Source organism: Trichechus manatus, unplaced genomic scaffold (genome assembly GCF_000243295.1).
Source record: "Trichechus manatus latirostris isolate Lorelei unplaced genomic scaffold, TriManLat1.0 scaffold00037, whole genome shotgun sequence".
Lineage (NCBI taxonomy): Eukaryota > Metazoa > Chordata > Mammalia > Sirenia > Trichechidae > Trichechus > Trichechus manatus.
In genome coordinates, this window is record NW_004443973.1 from 1,173,294 (window position 1) to 1,196,065 (window position 22,772).

General features: G+C 36.5%; 1 protein-coding gene across 1 annotated transcript in view; it reads left to right on the top strand.

The window, feature by feature from the left end:
* Positions 1–412: 412 nt before the first annotated feature.
* Positions 413–22,772, top strand: part of NCKAP1 (NCK associated protein 1) — a 96,656-nt gene continuing 74,296 nt past the window's right edge. The window contains exons 1-2 of the mRNA XM_004375445.2: positions 413–978; positions 15,226–15,336. Coding sequence (XP_004375502.1) covers positions 871–978; positions 15,226–15,336 — 219 coding nt within the window. The 5' untranslated portion in view covers positions 413–870. The remainder of the gene's footprint in view (positions 979–15,225; positions 15,337–22,772) is intronic.

Below are 22,772 nucleotides of genomic sequence, written 5' to 3' on the forward strand. Positions count from 1 at the left end.
GGGGTGGGGGTGGGGGTGAGTTAGGATGGATTAGGGAGGTTCGGAGAGCCGAAGCCGCCTCGCGGAGCACAACATCTGCTGTGTTCTGCGGCAAGCGTCTGCCAAGCAGTGGGAGGAAAGGCGCTTGGAGCCACCAGCCTACTCTCAGGAGAAACTCGCCTGAACCCCCCCCCCCCCGCCCGCTTCTTTAGGAAAGTGGCGCAGAAAGACAACTTGTGTTGCCACCTTAGGAACTTGAAGGCGAGGGATGTCGGACAAGGCGGGACGTACAGAGAAACGTAACCCCACTCGGTCCCCACTTAGGACTCACATTTCGGGAATAGGCGCAGGCAGGGGGTCGGGGCCAGGTCGGGACTGGGGCCGGGTCCAGAGTGGCGGCGACAGGGAAGCCCGAGTGGGGTGTGCGGGGAGTGGCGGGGAGATAGTCGAAGGCCTGCCTGACGCAGTTCCCCGTCCGGCCTCGCGGGGGCGCCGGCGCGGCCGATCAGGTGACCGAGCGCTAGTCCGGGGCTGCGGGAAGCCGCCTCGTTCTCAGCCGCCGGAGACGCCGCTGCTGCCGCCACACCTAGTGGAGGAGCCGGGGGAAGGCGGCTCCGTGGGGGCTGGGAAAGAAAGCGACGGGGGTGGGGACGGAAGGGCGGCGGGCGGAAGCCAGGAGACAGCGGGGGAAGGGGCCCCGAGGCGTCCCCGCCGCGGCTCATTCTGTCACCGGCGCGGGATTGGGGCGCGAGGGCCATGGATGTGCTTTCCTGAGGCGGAGGTCGCGGGCGGGAGGGGAGGAGGCCAGAGAGAGGTTGCTGTGGAGGCCGCAGGCCAGTGACTGGGCGCCAGGAGGCCGGCAGCGGCGGCACCACCACCACTACCACCACCATGTCGCGCTCCGTGCTGCAGCCCAGTCAGCAGAAGCTGGCGGAGAAGCTCACCATCCTCAACGACCGGGGCGTCGGCATGCTCACCCGCCTCTACAACATCAAGAAGGTGCGCACGGGCCGGCGAGGTCGCGGCGGGCGGGGGGCCAAGGAGGGATGGAGGGTAGGGGAGGCCCGGAGGGTGCGGGGCGGCGCTGAGGGCAGAAATCACAGCATCGCCGCGTCAGGCCCGGCCCCTAGTCGCCGGGATGCGCCGCGGCCTAATGCGGAGTACCGGGAGCCTCTCCCGGTGGCTCGCGGGCCGGCCGGAGGCGGAGAGAAGCCATTTCCCGGTTTCCAGCAGCAGGATTCAGCGCTGGCGCCGGCCCCGGCATGGGGTGGGGGCGCCACTGCCCCCTTCTTCGCGCCCCCGACCCCGGGACGGGGTCATCAGGAAAGGCAGGGAGATGAATGGGCTAGATTCTAGGGCAACAGGAAAACTTGGGTGTTCCAAAAGTGAGACTGAACAGTAGAAATCTGGCGGGGATGGTAGCAGTGAACGGGGATTACTCCCCACTTCTCAATTTTTTCGTGTGTGGTAATGTGGGAAGGGATGGCTAATCAACATGAACCCTGCATTCCCTTCACTCTGCCAGTTCATTCGAGATTGCTAAATAAAAACCATTTGAGAGAGTGTTGACGATTTGGGATTATTTCATTTTTTGAAGGTGGAGAGGAGGGGGAAGTGAGGGTGGAACCAACCAATTTTCTTCGGAAATACTTGTGGGCTGTGAGTCACTAGAACAGGAATAACAACCTTCTCTCCGTACCCTCTTTACTCCTCCTCGTCTTAGTTTTTCCAACCCTGTATGATAACATTAAAACACCATTTCTTAAACTGTGGTGTCTATACAAAATAAAACTGTAAATATGTTGTGATTACTGTAGATTTATAGCATATTTTGAGAATTTGAGTAACTAATAGACCACTGAAAGTCTTTCCATGTCTTCAGCAAATTTAAGAAATTAGAGGCTGAATTGTAGTTAAGAAAAATAGATGTAAAGATAGAACAAATACTGTATTCATTTAGGAGAAAGCAGCAAAAATCCTTTTCCTTTTAAGAAAAGGTTGATAAATTTTAATGAATTTGATCAAGAGAAAAATTAAAGAGCGGTTTTGTTTGCAATCTAGATCCTTTGAGTTTCCAATGTATATTTGATGTCATTATCTTCATGATTACTTTTGTTGGCCTTTTAATGTATCATGAATGTTTCTTTTTATTTAATCATAGCAATAGAATTGTAGTGCTTGTGAGTCTTGGCTACCGAAGAAAGATTGTATTTTTCAAAATTCACACCATGGGATTCAAGTATAAAATTTGACATAGACACTGTACTTTTAAATGGGAAGATGGTTCTGCTGTAATCATGATAAAGTTTGGATAAGGAAAGCTATGCTCCTCCAGTTGCCCACATGGATGCAAGGATTGAGTCTACACCCAGTGCAATCTATCTGTGCAGTTTGTTACATTTTATATGGCAGGAGCTCAGTGTCATTACAAAGAAGTCCTTTGCATTTACTAAGATACCTTGGTTATAAATTTATGTAAGTTAGGAATAATTTAATTTTAGGTAGTATTACTTGTAGGTTGTATTGACCTGAATGTTTTGTGAGATATTGCTCTTTAGACAACTTGGAAATTGGTTCCTGTATGAACTTTGTCCAAACAACTAGCAATTCAAACTTTACTAAAGTTACTAGACCTGCGGTATTGTGGTTAAAGGAAATGGTTATGATGGTTTCCAGAAGAGGAAGTGAGAGTAACATCAAAAGTGATTCGGGTATTTGGGAAAATGCTTTTTTTAAAGCATACATTGAAAATGTTTACATTATAAATGCGAGCAAACTTCTTATATTTTACCTTAGTAAATAAGATTAAACTAAAATCTAAGAATTTGAACAGATGACAGTTGACTGTTTTTTCTCAAAAGCAGTATTTTTTTTTACTTCCTGTTTTGAGAAACTTCAGGCTCTTGAACTGGCAGAATTTAAAATAAGTTGAATGTGATCATTATTATACCCATGTGTCAAACAGCTTGAGTTTTTGAAATGTTATATTTCAACACTTAACACGTATTTGTAGTTCATTGGGAAATATTTTATCTGCCTTGCCTGATCATGAGTTCCCTCAGGGCAGAGACAGTGTTATTCATCCCTGAATTACTAGTATTTAGGGTCTTACTTGGTGCCTGAGGCCTTCTTTAAGGCCTTTTTGAAATTAATGAATACAAAAAATATATATACTTTGCCCAGGTTTTAATAATAGGTTTTGGTTTGCTCTCCTTGTGTAACTGCATATAAATGCATTAGATAAATTTTGGATCTTTTAGCCTGTAGAGTTGTTTGTAAGGCTAGCCTGTCTTCCCAGCTGGCTAGGAATTGAAACATTTGTTCAAAAATCTTGCCAAAAACAGTGAGTATTATCTGTCTACCATGTGTTCATGCTGTCTTCATTCTTATGGCAGTATAAACCATGTAATCTTTTCAATCTCAAAATTTATAATCTTCAAAAAACTGCGACCTGATATGTCTGCCAATCAGTTATCATACTTTTATTAATGCATATATGTACATAAGATTGTCTATCAGATTTTATTAAATCTCTATCTCAGTTGGAAGTCTACTCAAAATATTTTAGTGAGCATATACAGTGAGAATTACTAACTTTAGTGAGCTAAGTATAATAACTCCTTTATAAGTTACTCTAGACAGTAATTATATGCTTTAATGTTTATGGAGCCCTGATGGTGCAGTGTTTAAGAGCTCAGCTGCTAACCAAAAGGTCAGCAGTTTGAATCCACCAGCCACTCCTTGGGGCAGTTCTGCTTTGTGATATAGGGTTGCTATGAGTCGGAATAGACTCAACGGCAACAGGTTTTTGTGTGTGGTTTTTTTTTAAATGTTTATTAAGGAAATATAACATGGTTACTGACAAAAAAATTTTTAAGAAAATGTCATCAGTCAAAAAGTTTAGAGATCTTAATATGTATAAATTGTGGGAACTTTAAGGAACTTGTCTAATAGGAGACGTAAGAATCCTTAAAGGGGGATATTTGGGAAAAGTCATGCAGGAAATCTTTAAACCTTAAACCGAAACTGTGCCCTGAATGAGTATTGTGTTCTTGTAAAGAATTATCTATATGTGATCAAATCGACAACAGCAGCTTGAAAGATTAGATGAGAAGCTTAAGGGGCAATGAGTTTGTAGTAATGGTGATGAAATAATTTGGAAAAGGATATTAAGAAAGGTGGCACAACTTGGAGTGTCACTGAATTGTACACGTAGAAATTGTTCACTTGGTGTAAGTTTTGTTACGTATATCTTCACCAAAAAAAAAAGAAAATTAAAGAAGTAGGCTAAGTACATCTAATACCTTAAAAATAAGGAGGCCTAGGTAAAGGTTTTCAGTGTTGCAAGTTCTTGTCTTCACTGTTAGGATGATTAGAAATCTAATTCATATTATTTTTGATAATTTGCCAGCAGTGTTAGTGTTAAGTAAAATTTCAACAATAATTTTGGGTCAAGGTTCAGAGGAATGTACATAAATAGTTTTATTCCTTCAAACCTTTTAGACCAATTATCCAATAAATAGTAATACTAATACTAATGCATAATAGGATTAATGCTAGCTGCCATTTATTGAACATTTTGCTAAGTGCTTTGTATTATTTTATTTATCCCCCATCAACTCTGTGATGTGAGTACTTATTTTATAGATAAAGAAGCAGAATTTGGGAGAGATTCAATTTGTACAAGGTCACAGAAGAATAAGAACCTGGATTGGCATCTTTTCTTGACCCACAATGCTGGCTCTTAATTTTTTTTGCCAATAGATTTACAGACATTAGTGAAATTTTTGTGGTACAGGTTTCTCCTGAAACTTACCTGTTGAAAAACATAATCAAATTTTTGAACACACAATAACCCTAAATAAATATGCAATTATATTACAGAAATAATTTTTCCCTTTATAGTAGACTCTGTTTGTATGAAATTTGTATAGATTTGTACGAAAAAACTGTTCAGCTAATGTTATCAGTGCACAAGAGCGATTATTAATGGAGACTTCTGTTTGGCTCTGTAATGTAGTAAATTGATAAATAGTTTAGAATAGGAATTTTAAAATTCAATTTACTCAAGTTTTGTTGGGGAAATATATTTTGTATTTACTTTCAATGTTAAAAACATTTTTCCTTTGTGATTATTTATAAAATTTAGTTCTTAATACATTAAAATGTACAAGTTAAAAGGACTAATCCTGTATAAGTAATAATACTAAAAATAAACACGAAACTTTGCTTAAACTGGGGAAAGGAGTATATGTAAAGCAAAAAGATAGATGTGAACTAAAAGAACCAATGAGATATCATTTATCTTAATTATAAGGGCACATTTAGTCATTCTCACTTAAAGATATTTTGTGTTTATTTCTAAAATTTCAAAATATACTTTTTCATTTTCTATTTTGCTTTTAAAAGTCAAATAATAACACTTTTACAGGGAAAAACTCTGATACATGAAATATAAGAAATGCAGTTTAAAAAGCATGATTAGTAAGTTTCTTTCTCTGTCTTGGATTTTACAAAATTAGTAGTAGTCTTTTTTATTCCCCCCCCCACATTTTTTAAATCTACTATTTTAAAAATTGTATTTATTAGCAAATGTAGTACAATCTTCTTAATTTTGATCCTATTAGGAATTGTAATACTGTAATTAGACTTTGGTGAGTTGTTTATCCTGACAGTGATGAGAAAATCTTGTAATCATTTCTTGAAATAGTATTGTACTGAAGTGCTTTATTTAAATAAGCTCTTGAATTAGTTTGTAAGTAGGGTTGTACATACGCCAATTTCAAAAGAATCTCTTGTTTTAAGTAATAGAATCTGTTCTGGAAAATACTTTCCTATTGCTTAGTTGATTATTTTAGATATTTGACAGCAATAAAACTATATATTTTATGAGTCATATGACCAGTCTTTTCAGTTAGTCCCAGATAATTAAAAAACAAAACAAAACCATTGCCGCTGAGTCAATTTTGACCCATGGTTACTCTCTAGGACAGAGTAGAACTGCCCCATAGGTTTTCCAAGCTGTAAATCTTTGTGGAACCTGGCTGCCACATCTTTCTCCCAAGGAGCAGCTGGTGGGTTTGAACTGCTTTCCCTTTGGTTAGCAGCTGAGCACTTAACCACTGTGCACCAGGGCTCTAGTCCCAAATATAGAGGGTTTCTTTGTCATTCGTTCATTTACTATCCATTTGTTGGGGAAACAGAGGTAAATTAAGGTACAGTTTCTAGTGCTAAGAAATTCATAGCTTAGTGGAGGAGAGAGATGTAGTGTGTAAGTGGGATTGTGGGAGTCTTGAGAAGGAAGTTAAAGACTGAGTCTGGGAGAGATGAGAAGAGATGATTACATTTGTGCTTGGTTTTAATGTAGGAATAAGTGCTTCAGCCAGGCAGTGATAAGGAGTAGCTAGTCATTATTTCAGAATCTAGAGTTTTCACTCAGTAAAATATATAAAGATACAAAAGAATATGTAAAGATATACCCTAATAATATCCTTGTTGCTGGCATACAGTCTTTAAACTTTTCTATCATTTTTCTATACTTGCAGTGTATTCTATGGGTTGAGAGAGCTAGATTCTAGATAAAGCTCTGACAGTATTTACTTTTGACAACTTATTTTACCTTTCTGGGCTGTAGTTTCTTTATTTGTAAAATGAGGAGCTCAGTGGCTCTTAGCTAGGGTTACAAGATAGAATCATCATATAGAAGGTTTTTAAAAATACACAATCTGGATCCTGACCTGAACCTACTGAATCAGAAAAAGGTCCTGAAGCGCTTCTGATGTTAAGGACCGTTGACATAAGTACAATGTAAGTTCTTAATACCTCTTATTTCTTTCTCTGATAATTATTCACTGTAGTGATTTAATTTTATTCTTTGGTTTGTAACTAAATTGCTGGAAGGCTGTAGTGCTCTCTGCTAGCTTTTAGCTCCTTTTGGGTTCCAGCCTGCATTTTTTTTTGTTTTATAAGCCATGCTGGTCTTACAATCTGAAAGATACTCCAGTTCTCCCATATTTGTGGAATACTCTTTAGGCAACCTCATAAGGTTGAGAATTAAATCAGTTAAGTCATATAAAGTGCTAGTACAATGTCTTTCACAAGGGCAAGAAGTGAATAAATGTTAGCTCCTGTTATTCTGTTTCTGGGGCTTGGAACATAGTACACACTTAATAAATGTTTGTTTTCCCCCATTAAATCCAACTCAAGACCCACTTTTAGAAAACATTTATTAAAAAAGAAATTTTTCCTTCATAGGTATTTTGGCAAGTGAATATGGTTTATTGCTGAGCTTGACTAGGATTTAAAAAATAAAATTGATCAGATTTTTATTCTTTATAGTAGTTGCTATTTCATGAAGGTTTATAAGCAGCTGAGGCCTTGAAAGAGTGGTACAAGTTTGTATATATTACTTTTTTTAGAGCATATATTTGTAAGTAGCCCTTTTTAAAATTTTTATTGCTGTGCTTTAAGTGAAAGTTTACAGTTCAAGTTAGTCTCTCATACAAAAATTTATACATACGTTGTTATGTGACCCTTGTTGCTCTCCCTGTACTGTGACAGCACACTCCTCCTTTACACCCCTGATTTCCCGTGTCCATTCAGCCAGCTGCTGACCCTCTTTGCCTTCTCATCTTGCTGCTGGACAGGAGCCATCCATTTAGTCTCATGTATCTACTTGAGTTAAGAAGCACACTCTTCATGAGTATCGTTTTATGTCCCATAGTCCAGTCTAATCTTTGTCTGAAGAGTTGGCCTTGGGAATGTTTTAGTTTTGGGCTAACAGAGAATCTGGGGTCATGTCTTCCGGGATCCCTCCAGTCTCAATCAAACCATTAAGTCCAGTCTTTTTACTAGAATTTGAGTTCTGCACCCCTCGTTTCTCCTGCTCTGTCAGGGACTCTGTTGTGTTCCCTGTCAGGGTGGTCTTTGGTGGTAGCTGGGCACCATCTAGTTCTTCTGGTCTCAGGCTGATGAAGTCTCTGGTTTATGTGGCCCTTTCTGTCTCTTGAGTTAATACTTTACTTGTGTCTATGGTGTTCTTCTTTCTCCTTTACTCCAGGTAGGTTGGGACAAATTGATGCATCTTAGATGGCCGCTTGCAAGCTTTTAAGACCCCAGATGCCACTCACCAAAGTGGGATGTGCTTGCAAGCTTTTAAGACCCCAGATGCTACTCACCAAACTAGGATGTAGAAGATTATCTTTGTGAACAGTTATGCCAATTGACTACGTTGTCAATTGGCATAACATAGTTATGCCGTAACTATGGTCTCAAGCTGTTCAACCCAGTAAACCAGTCCCAGGAGTTGTTTGGATATGTCTAGGACGCCTGCATAACTGTCCCTTATGTGGTTTGTTATATGTATGGATATATATGCAGCACATACAAATGTGTATATACATATGCCTACAGATACACTTATACATGTATTTACCGGTATATGTCTTCCAGTATACATATATGTGTCCATATCTACCTATGTAACTGTACACATATTTTTTGGTTGTTTTACTATTGTTGCAAAATTGTGTTGTAACATTTACTGAAACTGTCTTTTTTTCTTGTGTACGTCTTAGTGTCTTTATTTACCTTGGTCAAGTTGCGCTGACTTCACCCTTATTTGGATTCCCTTTCTCATCACCAAAAGTAACGTGTCTACTATCTAGAAAATGATTCCCCCTTCCTCTCTCTCCCATCTCTGGTAACCATCAAAGAAATTTGCTTTCTGTGTGTATGTCTGTTTTTGAGTTTTTATAATAGTGGGACCATACAATATTTTGTCTTTGTGATTGACTTTATTTCACTCAGAATAATGACCTCCAGATTCATCCATGTTATAAGATGTTTCACAGACTCCACATTATTCTTTATAGTTGTGTAGTAGTCCATTGTATGTCGTTGTTAGATGCCGTCGTGTTGTTGTCAGGTGCTGCAATGCTGGTTCCAACTCATAGTGACCCTATGTACAACAGAGCAAAACACTACCCGGTCCTGAGCCATCCTCACAAATGTTGCTATGTTTGAGCCCATTATTGCAGCCACTGTGTCAGTCCATCTCATCAAGGGTCTTCCTCTTTTTTGCTGACCCGCTACCTTACCAATCATGATGTCCTTCTCTGAGGACTGGTCCCTCCTGGTAACATGTCCAAAGTGAGACAGTCTCTCCATCCTTGCTTCCAAGGAGCACTCTGGCTGTACTTCTTCCAAGATAGACTTGTTCATTCTTCTGGTAGTCCGTGGTTTAGTCAATATTTTTTGCCAACACCATAATTCAAAGGCATCAGTTCTTCTTCGGTCTTCCGTGTTCATTGTCCAGCTTTCACATGCATATGAGGCTATTGAAAATACCTTGACTTGGATCAGGCACTCCTTAGTATTCAGAGTAACATCTTTGCTTTTCAAGAGTTTAAAGAGATCTTTTGCAGCTGGTTTGCCCAATGCAATACGTTATTTGATTTCTTTTTTTTTTTTAATTGTGCTTTATGTGAAAGTTTACAAAGCAAATTAGTTTCTCATTAAACAGTTAATACTCATATTGTTTTGTGACACTGGTTGCCAACCCTGCAATGTGTCAACACTCTCCCCTTCTCGACCTTGGCATTCCCCATTTTTGTTCATCCAGCTTTCTTTTCCCCTTCTGCCTTGTCTTCCTTGACCCTGGGCTCATGTGCCCATTTACTCTCGTATACATGTTTGAACGTGTGTTATTGTTTGTTTTATAGGCCTGTCTAATCTTTGGCTGAAGGGTGAACCTCAGGAGGGACTTAAGTACTGAGTTAAAAGAGTGTCTGGGGGCTGTACTCTCGGGGTTTCTCCAGTATCTGTCAGACAAGAAAGTCTGGCTTTTTTTTTGTGCATTAGAATTTTGTTCTACATTTTTCTCCAGCTCTGTCTAGGACCTTCTATTGTGAACCCTGTTAGAGCAGTTGGTGGTAATAGCTGGTCACCATCTGGTTGTGCTGGACTCAGTCTGGTGGCAGCTATGGTAGTTGTGGTCCATTCATTTGTCATTTGACATCTTGACTGCTGCTTCCATGGGCACTGATTTTGGATCCAGGTCAAATGAAATCAATGACAACTTCAATATTTTCTCCATTTATCATGATGTTGCTTATTGGTCCAGTTGTGAGGATTTTTGTTTTCTTTATGTTGAGGTGTAATCCATACTGAAGGCCGTGGTCTTTGATCTTCATCAGTAAGTGCGTCAAGTCCTCATCACTTGCAGCAAGCAAAGTTATGTCATGTGCATATCGCAGCTTGCTAATTAGTCTTCCACCAATCCTGATGTCACGTTCTTCATATAGTCCAGCTTCTCGGGTGGTTTGCTCAGCATACAAATTGAATAAATATGGTGAAAGAACACGACCCTGACACACACCTTTCCTGATTTTAAACCATGCAGTATCTCCTTGTTCTGTTCGAATGACTGCTTCTTAGTCTATGTACAGGTTCCACATGAGTATAATTAAATGTTCCAGAATTCTCATTCTTTATAATGTTATCCATAATTTGTTATGATCCACACAGTCGAATGCCTTTGCATAGTTAATAAAACACAAGTAAACATCTTTCTGGTATTCTCTGCTTTCAGCCATAATCGATGTGACATCAGCAATGGTATGTCTCGTTCCACACCCTGTTCTGAATCCAGCTTGAATTTCTGGCAGTTCCCTGTTGATGTACTGCTGCAACTGCTTTTAAATGATCTTCAGCAAAATTTTACTTGTGTGATATTAATGATATTGTTCGATAATTTCCACTTTCTGTTGGATCATCTTTCTTTGGAATGGGTACAAATATGAATCTCTTCCAGTTGGTTGACCAAGTTGCTGTCTTCCAAATTTGTTGGCTTAGACAAGTGAGCACCTCCAGCTGCATCTGTTTGTTGAAACATCTCAACTGGTATTCCATCAATTCCTGGAACCTTGTTTTTTTGGCAGTGCCTTCAGTGCAGCTTGGACTTCTTCCTTCAGTGCCATTGGTTCTTGATCATTTGCTGCCTCCTGAAATGGTTGAACATCGACTTATTCTTTTTGGTACAGTTACTCTGTATTCCTTCCATCTTCTTTTGATGCCCCGTGTCGTTCATTATTTTGCCCTCATTGTGTTTATGTACCACAATTTGTTTATCCATTCATCCCTTCATGGGTGTTTAGGTTGTTTCTGTCTTTTTGCTATTGTGAATAATGCTGCAGTGAACATAGGTGTATGCGTATGCCTATTTATGTCATTTATCTCTAGGATATATACCTAGGATTAGGATTGCTGGATCATAAGGTGTTTCTGTTTCTAGCTTTTTGAGGACACGCCATAGTGGTTGTACCATTTTACAATCCTACCACCAATGTGTAAGAGTTCCAGTTCCCCCACAACCTCACCAGCCTTTGTTGTTTTTTGGATCATTGCTATGTTTGCAGGGGTGAGGGTTTTGATAATTTTTGATGATGTTTTTTAGTTCTGTGGTTCAGACGTAGTTTTCTTTTCTCTGTGGTGAAATCTTTTAGCCAATTTTGAGAAATTTTTGTTTTTTGGCAGGGCTGTAAAATTTAGGTATTTAAAAGTAGTTTTGTCTGGTATTCACCTATTGTCTTTCTTTTTATGTTTTTCTTGAGGGGGGCTAAGAAGCTCTCAAAAGTTGTATTTAATTCAATTGGTAGTTTGTTAAACCTTTTGATTCTGTGTTCATGGTAAGCTTTTCTAAAATGTATTAGCCTAAAATGTATTGATTACTAAATATAGTAAGGTATATAATTTTCTTAAATTTGATACTCAAGGGGTAATAATTTTAAGAGTGCAAGATTAATTTTGTGTAGTATTGTAGCTATAGGTAGGATGAGATGTGGTTTAAATTGTATCAAATGCAGGATATGTTCTGAAAATAGAGGTATGGTTTCTTTCTCTGAAGTGAAATTTTTTGAGTTAGGGTGAGGAAGGTCAATCTTTATAAATTTCTAGCTAGCTGGAATTTTGCTGTACTGCTTTAGTGTAGTAGGGACACTTTCTTAACTGAGTATTAAGTCTGGCTCTTTGTCGGGAGGTACGTCACCTACACATTAGCTTTTAGTCAAGTCATGGTTTATTTTTTCATGTACTTTTCTTTTTGGTCTGAAGTATTCCCTATACCAGTGTCTCTCTTGGTATTAAGTGAATAAATCAAATTAGTTGATTCTAGGAAAAATAAAATGGGGCCCAGTGCTGCTGTATAGTGTATATGAACCTTAAATTTTTTATTGGCATTTTTTGAATGCTTATGATATGCCAAGTACCCTTACAAATTCTACACACACACACACACACACACACACACACTCACTCACACACACACTCACACACACACACATAATTTGCATAACTACTTTTTAGAGTAAGTTGTGATTATTATCTCTTTTTTAACAGATGAGGAAACTGAGGCACAGAGATAAAATCACTTGCTCAAGGTTACACAGCTAGGAAGTGGTAGAGCCGGGATTTGAATATAGACAGCTCACATTTTAGACTATCAGGCTGAATTTTTTCTAAAAGTACAACAAATATAGTACCTTTAGGCTTAGGGTGAATGAAGGAAATATGTGATTGGGAGAGGGAATTGAGCTGTATATGGAAGTTATATTACTATTTCTCTATACTCTGATAGAGACTATTACCATTTTGATTACTATCCATGTGAGATTTTTACTTGAGTAATTATATTATCATGATTATTTTAGCAATTACTAACAACAGCCAACATTTTTAGGGCACTTATGTGCCAGCCATTTTGCTAAATGCTTTATATGGATTATCTATCTCTCTTCTAATCCTCATAATGACTCTATGAGGTAAGTAGAAATTTCCCCATTTTACAGATGAAGAAACTGAGGCTTGCAGGTGTTATGTAATACAAAGTTCCATGGCTAGTAAGTGGTGAAGATTGAAACCCAGACAGTCTTATTCCAGACTCTTTAACTTTTATGGCATGTTGCCTCCCAATGTAGTATGTGTAGATGATGGCCACTGAACAGTGTGGAAAAAGATAAACCAATTCCAAGGAAAAATTATACAACCAAAAATGAAGCTCTAATTCTTCCTTTTCTCAGTGTAAGAGGAAAGAGTTGTACATTTTTATATGATTTTGTTAGTTACTTGATTAAATTTTTGTACAGTAAAATTTGTGATCTTGGAAAGTGGGTATAGTAGTCTATCATATTTTCATTATTTGATAGTCACTGATATGGTTTGAATTGATAGCTGAATTTCTAAATAATTAGAAATACGAAAGATAATACATATCATTAGAAAACAACATCATTTCTAATCACTTTGGGATTCTGCACTACCTCAGGCATGTTTATGAAACAATTTTCATTATAACATTGATGTAAATTTCTAGCTATTTCTATCTGGGTGAATTCTTAGGTGATTCCTAGTTATTTTTAGTTATAGTATAATACTTTTCTAGGAGGAAGGTAGACTGGATGTAGAACTAATTTATGAGAAATAATATGTTAAATGATAATCTACAGCAAAAATCAAATATATTTTCCTATTTATGATGTTAAATGGAGTTTACATAGTAATTTGTGTCAATTTAAAGATATGTTCTCAATTTCTTAAAATTAATTGTTTTAATTTAATCGTTTGAGTATAAGAGAATTCTTAATGCATTCCTATTTCCATTTGGAAAATACAGGAATGTTTGCATTTACTTTTATACTTTAGCTTTGCAAAGAAGTTAGGTGGTAATTTGAAAAATAGCTTCAGTTTGAGCTGAAGTGTAAAAGTCATCCAATAACACTTTATTTTTATTCTTGGCTACCGTCTCTTAAGGTATGTAAAATTTCACTGATAGTTTTGCTCCTGTTTTTGTAGTTGCATGTAGTCTTTATTTTTCCTTTTTTCTAGTATTATGTTAAGTTGGTTTAGAAAGAGCACCAATAAACTGACATGGTTGTACACTTACACAGTAGTAGTTAAATATATACGAATAGTATAAACTCTTGTCAATTGTGTACTAAAACTCGCTACTTAAAATACCTTTAAAATTATAGCACCATATGGTTCTAATCTTGTTTTTTGTTATTCATAGTCTGCAGTGCATAAGTTCTCTACTGAAACGCATGTCATGGTTTGACAATCATTGTTTACACGTAATTTTCTCTCTTTTTATTACAATGCTTCCCCAGCAAGGACAAGTTTGGAAGGTTTGCAAAGCTTTTCACCTTCCCTCTGCCCGCTTGCCCGCTTTCAGATCAGTTTCATGTTTCATAACTTTCTCTCTGCAGTCCACAACATAGCCATAGAAATCAATGAAGAAACATTAAATTGCAATAATATTTTTCCTCACACATGGCAGACATATAACTTTTCAAAGGACATATCCTTTTTTAAATGCAACAAAAATAGGAATGTTATAATGTTATAATTTTAGTAATTCCCCAAGAAATAGCATCTCACTAGCAAGCAATTAATTAAATGTCACATTCTGAAACAGTGAACAGTGTTTAAGATTATATTCTGTATTGCTAATAGTTCAGATAAAAAGTCCTTTCTAATAATATACCTTACATTTGTGTAATGTTTTACAGTTTACTACAGAGAATGCTATACTGCTGATGTGGTCAAATGTAAACATTTTCCAGTTGTTCTGTGCTTACGAGATTTAGAACAGATGTAGATTCATTGTGTGAAGTGCTGCTGGTATGAAGGAAATCAGTGTTTTAACTTAGATGTTCAAAGGAACAGGCAACACACTTCAGCATTACAAAGACAGATTTAGCAGCTTCCAGTTCTTTTGAACTAGGGCTCTTGTATTAAAATGTTTAAACTGAGGAAAACATTTTGGAGAAAAACATTTAAACTTAAGTTTATATTTTACAACACTTAGAAAGAAACATGTCCAGTACTCTGCTGAATATTTAATTTTGTAATTTATTAGCTTCAAATGAATACAATCATTCCTCAAACCAAGAATTTTCTTTTGGTTTTTTTCTTTTTTTTTTTTTTTTTTTTCAGGTTTGAGCTTTTCCCCTCACTGCTGTTCTGCGCTAACTGCTTTGAAACTTTCCATGCATTTTTTTCAGTAGAAGAACATCTCTGTACTGTCTCCCATTGCATATTTCAGCTGTGACAATCCCTGCACTTTGCCTATTCATTTTATCACCTGCTCACCAGAAACAATAAATATCTCTAATTTCCGATTGCAGATTTGCTATTATTACTTGATTTTAGAAGGGTGCATTTCATTTTTTTATTACTTTTTTTTTATAGGCATGCGGAGACCCCAAGGCAAAACCATCCTATCTTATTGACAAAAACCTGGAATCTGCTGTGAAATTCATAGTTAGAAAATTCCCTGCTGTAGAAACCCGTAACAACAATGTAAGTAATCTAAATGACATTTATGTATTACTTGATTTTAGCAGTCTGTAGGGAAAAGAATGGTCACTACAAAACTTGTAGTAACTCTTATTTATCTAATTCTTTATATTTTGATATTCAGCTTACATGCATGGATTAATAGGTTTTAAAGAGAGAAAATTTTTAATCTCTGTTACTAGAGAAAATGACTAACTGCATTGTTGTTTTATTATAGAAAACATAAGCTGGTAATTTTTTACACACTATTCTCTTCCAAGTGGCAAGAGAGTAAGGATATATATAGATATAGAGGCTATATATAGAAATATATTAATATATATTAGCACATTTTACATAGATATGTATGAATATTTACATGCATTCTTAGGGAAATGTTATTCTTATAGTCACAAACTTTATTTTAAAATTACATAAATATCTTTATAGGACTTTTATTTTTAGTAATAAGCTTCGATTAGTTTTAAAAATACATTTGTTTCTTTAGTATTTTAATAATTGAAAAAAATTCTAAAAATTAATAAAAATAAGGGAATGGTGTTAGGATCTTTATTATCCCCATATTATTTTCTCATGTGGAATGTTTTTTCTTAGTATATTGAAGTATAGTCATGTTCAGAGTCTTTCTTGTTACGTTTACATATGTTTTGGTAGTTCCTTTTAATAACTTACGTGAATAACTAATTTGAGAAAATTAGAGTTGTTTTTCATTTACTAAAACATTTTCATATGAATTTTGTTGACTTGGAATCTTTCTGCATTTCTTCTTTTTTTTATTTTGTTCTTATTTTTTTCTTTGATATTCTCATGTCGCAATCCTTGCTGTCTCTTTTGCTTTATTTACAACTTTAGTCTAAGAATAAGGATCTAGGGACCTAAGTCATCTCGAATCTAATCTCCCTATTTTTGAGAAGCTTCTTTTAATAAATAGATTGTCACCCTTTTGTTTCTTTAAATCACATATGTTCACTAATGGTTTATATTTAGCCTGTGGTTATTACTTAAAAACATTTTACTGTAGAGGGAAAAACCAATCAGGATTAATGAAAAATAAGTCTAGTGAAGTACTTTTTAAATAATTTTTTTGAAACTCTTATCTTTTTAGGAAGTGTGGATTAGTAGAGGTCTTTGCTTTATAGAAGGTTATGTTTTGTAATTGGTGTATTAAGGCATCACTATTAGTTCCTGATTATACATGTGAGATTCAAAAGCACACAATTCTAAAGAATGCTGTTATTTATGTGGAGAACTCTTTTTTTTTTTTAGTTATTGACATGAATTAACTAATATCTGAGAGATTATGTACTCTAAATGAGAAAGATTTTATTATACAAATGTGTCTTATTTAATTTCATATACACTTTTCTTTCTATGGCTCATAAATTCTCTATGATATGAGCTCTTCAGAGAATCTTTTACTTGAGTTTATGTTTGTAAATTTACATGTGAAAATAAGCATAATCCCAAATATGAGATCTTTTTAGAAAATTAGCAAGACCTGATTATATATTCCCTGCTTCATAGCAGTAAAGTTTTTCATTAAAGAGCCAATAGAATGTATGCTTGTTGTTTAAGAGTTTTACTTCCCTTCTTTTCAATTTCAGCACCAGAAAAATAACATTTTTTAGTAGTAATTTTATTGAGATATAATTCATATACCATACAATTCACACATTTAAAAGTGTACAGTTCAGTGTTTTTAGTATATTAGCAGTTGTGCAACCAATACCATAAGCAATTTTAGAACATTTTCATCAACACAAAAAGAGACTCTATACCCTTTAGCAGTCACTCCCCATTTTCTCCCAAACCCCCAGCCCTAGGTAAGCACTAATCTATTTTCTGTCTCCATAGATTTGCCTATGGAGATTTCATATAAACGGGTATATGTAATATGTGGTCTTTTGCGACTAGCTTCTTTCACTTAGCATAATGTTTTTAAGGTTCGTTCAAGTGGTAGCATATGTCACTACTACATTTCTTTTTATTGCCAAAAGGTATTCCATTATGGATATACCTGGAGTCCCTGGGTAGCGGAAATGGTTAAATGCTTGGCTGCTAAGTGAAAGTTTGGTGGTCCACATCCACCCAGAGGTGCCTCAGAAGAAGGGCCTGGTGATCTATTTCCGAAAGATCACAGCCTTTGAAAACCCTATGGAGCTCAGTTCTACTCTGAAACACATCAGGTTGCCATGAGTTGGAAAATATAACAGTTTTGGTGTTTTTTCTTTATGGATATACCACATTTTATTCATCCATTCATCAGTTGATGGATATTTGGGTTGTTTCTACGATTTTGGTGTTGTGAATAAAGCTGCTATGAATATTTGTGTACAGGTTTTTGTGTGGGCATATATTTTCATTTGTTGTGAGTATATCCTTAGTAGTAGAATTGCTGAGTCATGTGGTTAATTCTGTGTTTTAAAATTTATTTTACAGTATTGTTCAATGTTATGATTACTGTAGTATTTACTCTTTTGTTTCTAAAAGATGAATTTTGTCATACAGCCTTTACAACTATTCGGCTTAATGATATACTGTTGTTTTTTTTTAACTTGCCAACATACTGTGTCCTGGTTAATTGGTGAAGACTTGTGATCTCAGTTTTGAACAGGGCCTGCTAAAATATTGGTGAGAGGTTCCTAGCCAGCTTGGGATAGGAAATGAGAAGTGACTTGAATTTTATTATTATTTTTTTAACTCCATAACCAACCAGTCAGCCAACCTGTTGCCATCGAGTCCACTCCAACTCATAGTGACCCAATAGGACAGAGTAGAACTGCCCCATAGGATTTCCAAGGAGTGGCTGGTGGATTCGAACTGCACACCTTTTGGTTAGCAGCTGAGCTCTTAACCACTGTGCCACCAGGGCTTCTTTAACCTCCATTAGACGTACTTAATGGAGGTTTAGGACTGGGAATCACATTGGCATCTGGTCTTTGGGTCATTGCATAAATATATGCCACAGAGTGTGCTTACTTTATTTTGGGGAGAATTACTGGTTAGAACTAATTTCCATTTTTATTCATGTCTTATAATTACTACTTTTTTCCCCATTTCAGAAAAGGCATTCATAAAAAGAAAGAGATACTGTTTCTGGTGAAAATTCAGCAAAACATTTTTTGAAGTTTCTAAAATAGATCCTTATAAAAAGCCGAATCTTATTTTGCAACCAAAAAAATGTATCTTTTCAAGGAACTTGAATAAAATAAAACTAAGTAAACAGATTCTTGATTGTTTCTTTAGTAATTGCCCTCAGCCCTTTACTGTTTAATCCCATTTGAGACCTTTAACACATAGATAGATATCCAGTATACAACAAAGGAGGCACTGATATCCAGTATACAACAAAGGAGGCACTGCTCACAGCAGGATTGGTGCAGGATGTGGATTTGACAGTAATGATATTGGACACTAGTGAGTTCATTTTCACTGTTTTGCACAGGTCCGTTTGTGACCAGTTATAAACTTTTGTACCCCACTTCCAGAGTTAGGGAAAATCTGGGATCAAGGAAAGAGTTTTTTTTCTAGGCCACGATGTTGAACTAAATGCCCCATATGCTTCAAAGTAGACTGATTAAATAAAATTCAAATAATATAAAATCATACTAGTTTTATAATTATAGCAACCACATATTGACTGTCTAATATATACCAGTTAATGTGTTTTAATATATTTTCTCATTTAATTTCAGGTTAAAGCATTTCTGAGCTGAGAGATTGTCTAGTTTATCTATAACATGATATCGTCCATTATTCTGATAGTGTAACATTCTCACATGGATTTATAATTTGTTTCTCATAGGTTTCTTATGAGCGTGTAAAAGGAAATCTGTTATTTCCCTAGGTGAAGAAATTAGAAACACCTTTCTTATTTTATTAACAGGTAAAAATTGTTTTGCCCAGAAAATTTGAAAAGACTTTTTAAGCAATTTCTGATAAAATACCATACCCAACAAATGTTCAGGTGTGTGTTTAAAACTTCTTACTCAGTTTTTTTTTTCCCCCAGATTTTTTAAGCTTAATTTTTTCCCTTCCTATATTGTATTTACATCTAAAATCCAGTTTGTGTTTTTAAAAATTTTGGGTTTCATTTCCAAATTAATGGGAAAATGATATAGATTATTGTCTTATATATGATGAATTACTTTGTAAACTCCCTAAGAATAAAGAAATTGTTAGTAGAGTGCCACAAGAATGATTTAGGGATCCTGGACCAGAACTCAGGTCATTGTCAAAATAATTTAAAAATTGGGTTTTAAACTAAGTGTATGGGGAATATTTTATATTACAGGTATTATTTACTTATATTATAAATATTATTCTTTCAAGGAGCTCAGTTTTATAAGATACTGTATAATATTTATATTTTATGTCTAAGTAGCTTACAAGGTGTCTCAAGGAAAGACAACATAAAACAACTCTAAAAGTGTCATAATCAGCAATAAAGCTGGTTCAGAAGTATAGCATTAAGATCTGTTTTCAAAAACCATTTTATCCCCAATGCCTGGCACATAGGAGACACTAAATAAACATTTGGTGAATGAATGAACTTAATCGATGTGTTTTATTTTAGCTTTCACTTATTCAGACATTGTCTTAGATTTATGTCAAGACCCAGACTTATCGACATGTTCAAGTTGAGTTAATTTTAACTAAAAAAAATAGATGTACTTTTTCGTTGTTGTTGTGCGATGTCGAGTTGATTCTGACTCATAGCGACCCTGTAGGACAGAGTAGAACTGCCCTATAGAGTTTCCAGGGAGCCGCTGGTGGATTCGAACTGCTGACCTGTTGGTTAGCAGCCTGCGCGCTTAACCACTTCGCCACCAGGACTCCAACTTTTTAGTGTAGCTACACAAATACTTATCATTAATAATATTACTGATACTAGCCTATGAAAGCACAAGAATCCTAGCTCTTAAAAGTATAAATAAGTGTTGCAGGTGGGTGGTGGTATTGGGTATGGATATACGGAGGCTCTTGGCACTTGTTCTGTGGTTTGGCCAGTAGTTAGAAGTAAAGGGTAAGGAAACTTACTCCTTCCTATCCAGTCTTTAAAAGGACATTCTTTATCTTGTTCTGGCTTCCATTATGATAGTAGCACAGTGGTTAAGAGTTGGACTTTGGAGTCAGTAAACCAGAATTTCAGTTCTGGTCTTTCCACTTATTAGCTGAATGATTTTGGGTAAATCAGTTAACATCCCAAAACCTCATTGTTTTCATTCCCCTGATGATGATAATTGGAGCGCCTGGTGGATTCAAACTGCTGACCTTTTGGTTAGCAGATGTAACTCTTAACCACTACACCACCAGGGTTTCCAGTTGTAATCTAAAGGAGTGGTTTAAATCTCCTAAAGCACTTAGCATTTAAAAAAAAAAAAAAATTTTTTTTGATTGAGTTGATTCTGACTCATAGTGACTGTATAGGACAGAGTAGACTGCCCTATAGGGTTTCCAAGGAGCAGCTGTTGGATTTGAACTGCCTACCTTTTGGTTAGCAGCCTATCCACTGTGCTACCAGGGCTCCATGTACTTAGCATAGTGTATGATAAATAGTGAGCTCTCAAAAAACGCAAGCTGTTCTTTATATTACCTCTTACTTCTCTTTATTGGTCTGCTGCACTGACTTTTCTTCTGGCTTCTCTTTAAATATGGGTATTATTTTTCCCCCCTCTCTTTTTTAATCCCTATTTTTAAATTTTTTTAGATATAGGTATTCTTAAATGACTTTTTTTTTTGCAGTATACCTTTCTTTTACAACAACATTTACTTCCATGTCTTCAGCTAAGTAATACATTATCTTCTATCTTCTGTGGTCTCTATCTGAATTCTAGCTACCCTTTGGACAGTGTCACAAGGCTAAACAGCACACTTTGTATGCAGTATTGAATATATGGTTGTCTTCCATTTTGTTTCTCTTCTGTGTTCGCTGCCTTGAGCCATCACCATCCATTTTGTTATATAAACCAAAACCTTCAGGGTCTCCTTTGACTTCCATGAAACATCAAGCTGGCTGTTGAGGGCTTATCAGTTTTACCACTATAATGTCTTCTGAATTAGTCCCCTTCAGGTCTGTATCTCTTGTTTGGACAAATTCCATGATATCCAAACACTTGATTCTCATCTCTCCTAGTCTGTCCTCCAGTTGCCCTCTGCCTCCTTCCCTCCCTATAGCTTCTACCGGAGGAAGCAGAACAAAGCAAAAACTAATTTATTTCTTGGGCACCTCACATTACTGTATTTGCTGGACCATGCACTCATCTTTGAATCCCTATTGACTGGGATGTAGTAGGCCAACGAATAATACTTTGGTTTTAAAAGGAATCATCTTAAGGTAAAATAACATGATGGAGAGCTGTGGCAATATATTTGATTGTGAGTCAATATGACTATATAATGAGGTGCTAATGAAAAAGAGATTCTTGGGTCTTGGCCAATTAAACTTTGTCTAAATTCATTGAGAACTAACTGAATTTTCAGTATTCTCTTAAAAAGGTATCCTAATGCAATATTCAGTTGTTAATGTCTCTTCCATATATAAAATTCTTTAATTCTAGCTTGTAATAAACAATAAAAGAATGAACCCGTGATTAAAATATGGAAGTACGTCTGGCATGGAGTTGCATTAGCACTAATGACCTACCTAAACTGGTTTAAATTTTCTTTTATTTTTAATTTTTACAAAAATAATATCAATAAATGGTTAAAAAAAAAAAGAATCCTAGTAGTTCAGGAGAACTTGGGATGAAAAGCAAGTATCTCCTATCCAGTCATATTCCTCAGAGGGAACTTCTATTTTAATAATTCTAGGGGTTACGTGGAGCCCTGGTCTTGTAGTGGTTAAGAGCTCGGCTGCTAACCAAAAGGTCAGCAGTACAAATCTACCAGCTGCTCTTTGGAAACCTATAGGGCAGGTCTACTGTGTCCAGTAAGATCACTGTGCGTCGGAATTGCCTCAATGGCAACAGGTTTGGTTTTTCGATGGGGGTTTCTTGGGAGGTCCAAGTGGTTAACATGCTCGGCTGCTAACCAAAAGGTTGGGAGTTTGAGTCCACCCAGATGCACCTTGGAAGAAAGGTCTGACTATCTACTTCTGAAAAATCATCTTTGTAAACCCTGTGGAGTACAGTTCTACTCTGACACATGAGTCGGAATTGACTCAACAGCACCTTGTAGGGGTTAACTCCAGAAGTATAAGGTATATGCTTATTCTTTTGTGTCTTCATTTACCAACTTTAGACCATGTCTGTGAAATCTTTGCTACAATAGATGAGGATTTCGCTCACTCACTTTCCTGCACCTTACTTACCCTGTCCTATCTTCCCAGTGTTTGATAGTTTTTTGTTAATGTTTTTAGATCCTTGATTACTTCTTTTTTTAACTTTAAATTATATACTTCCTTATTTTTATACTCTCATCCATGGTCATTTATACTT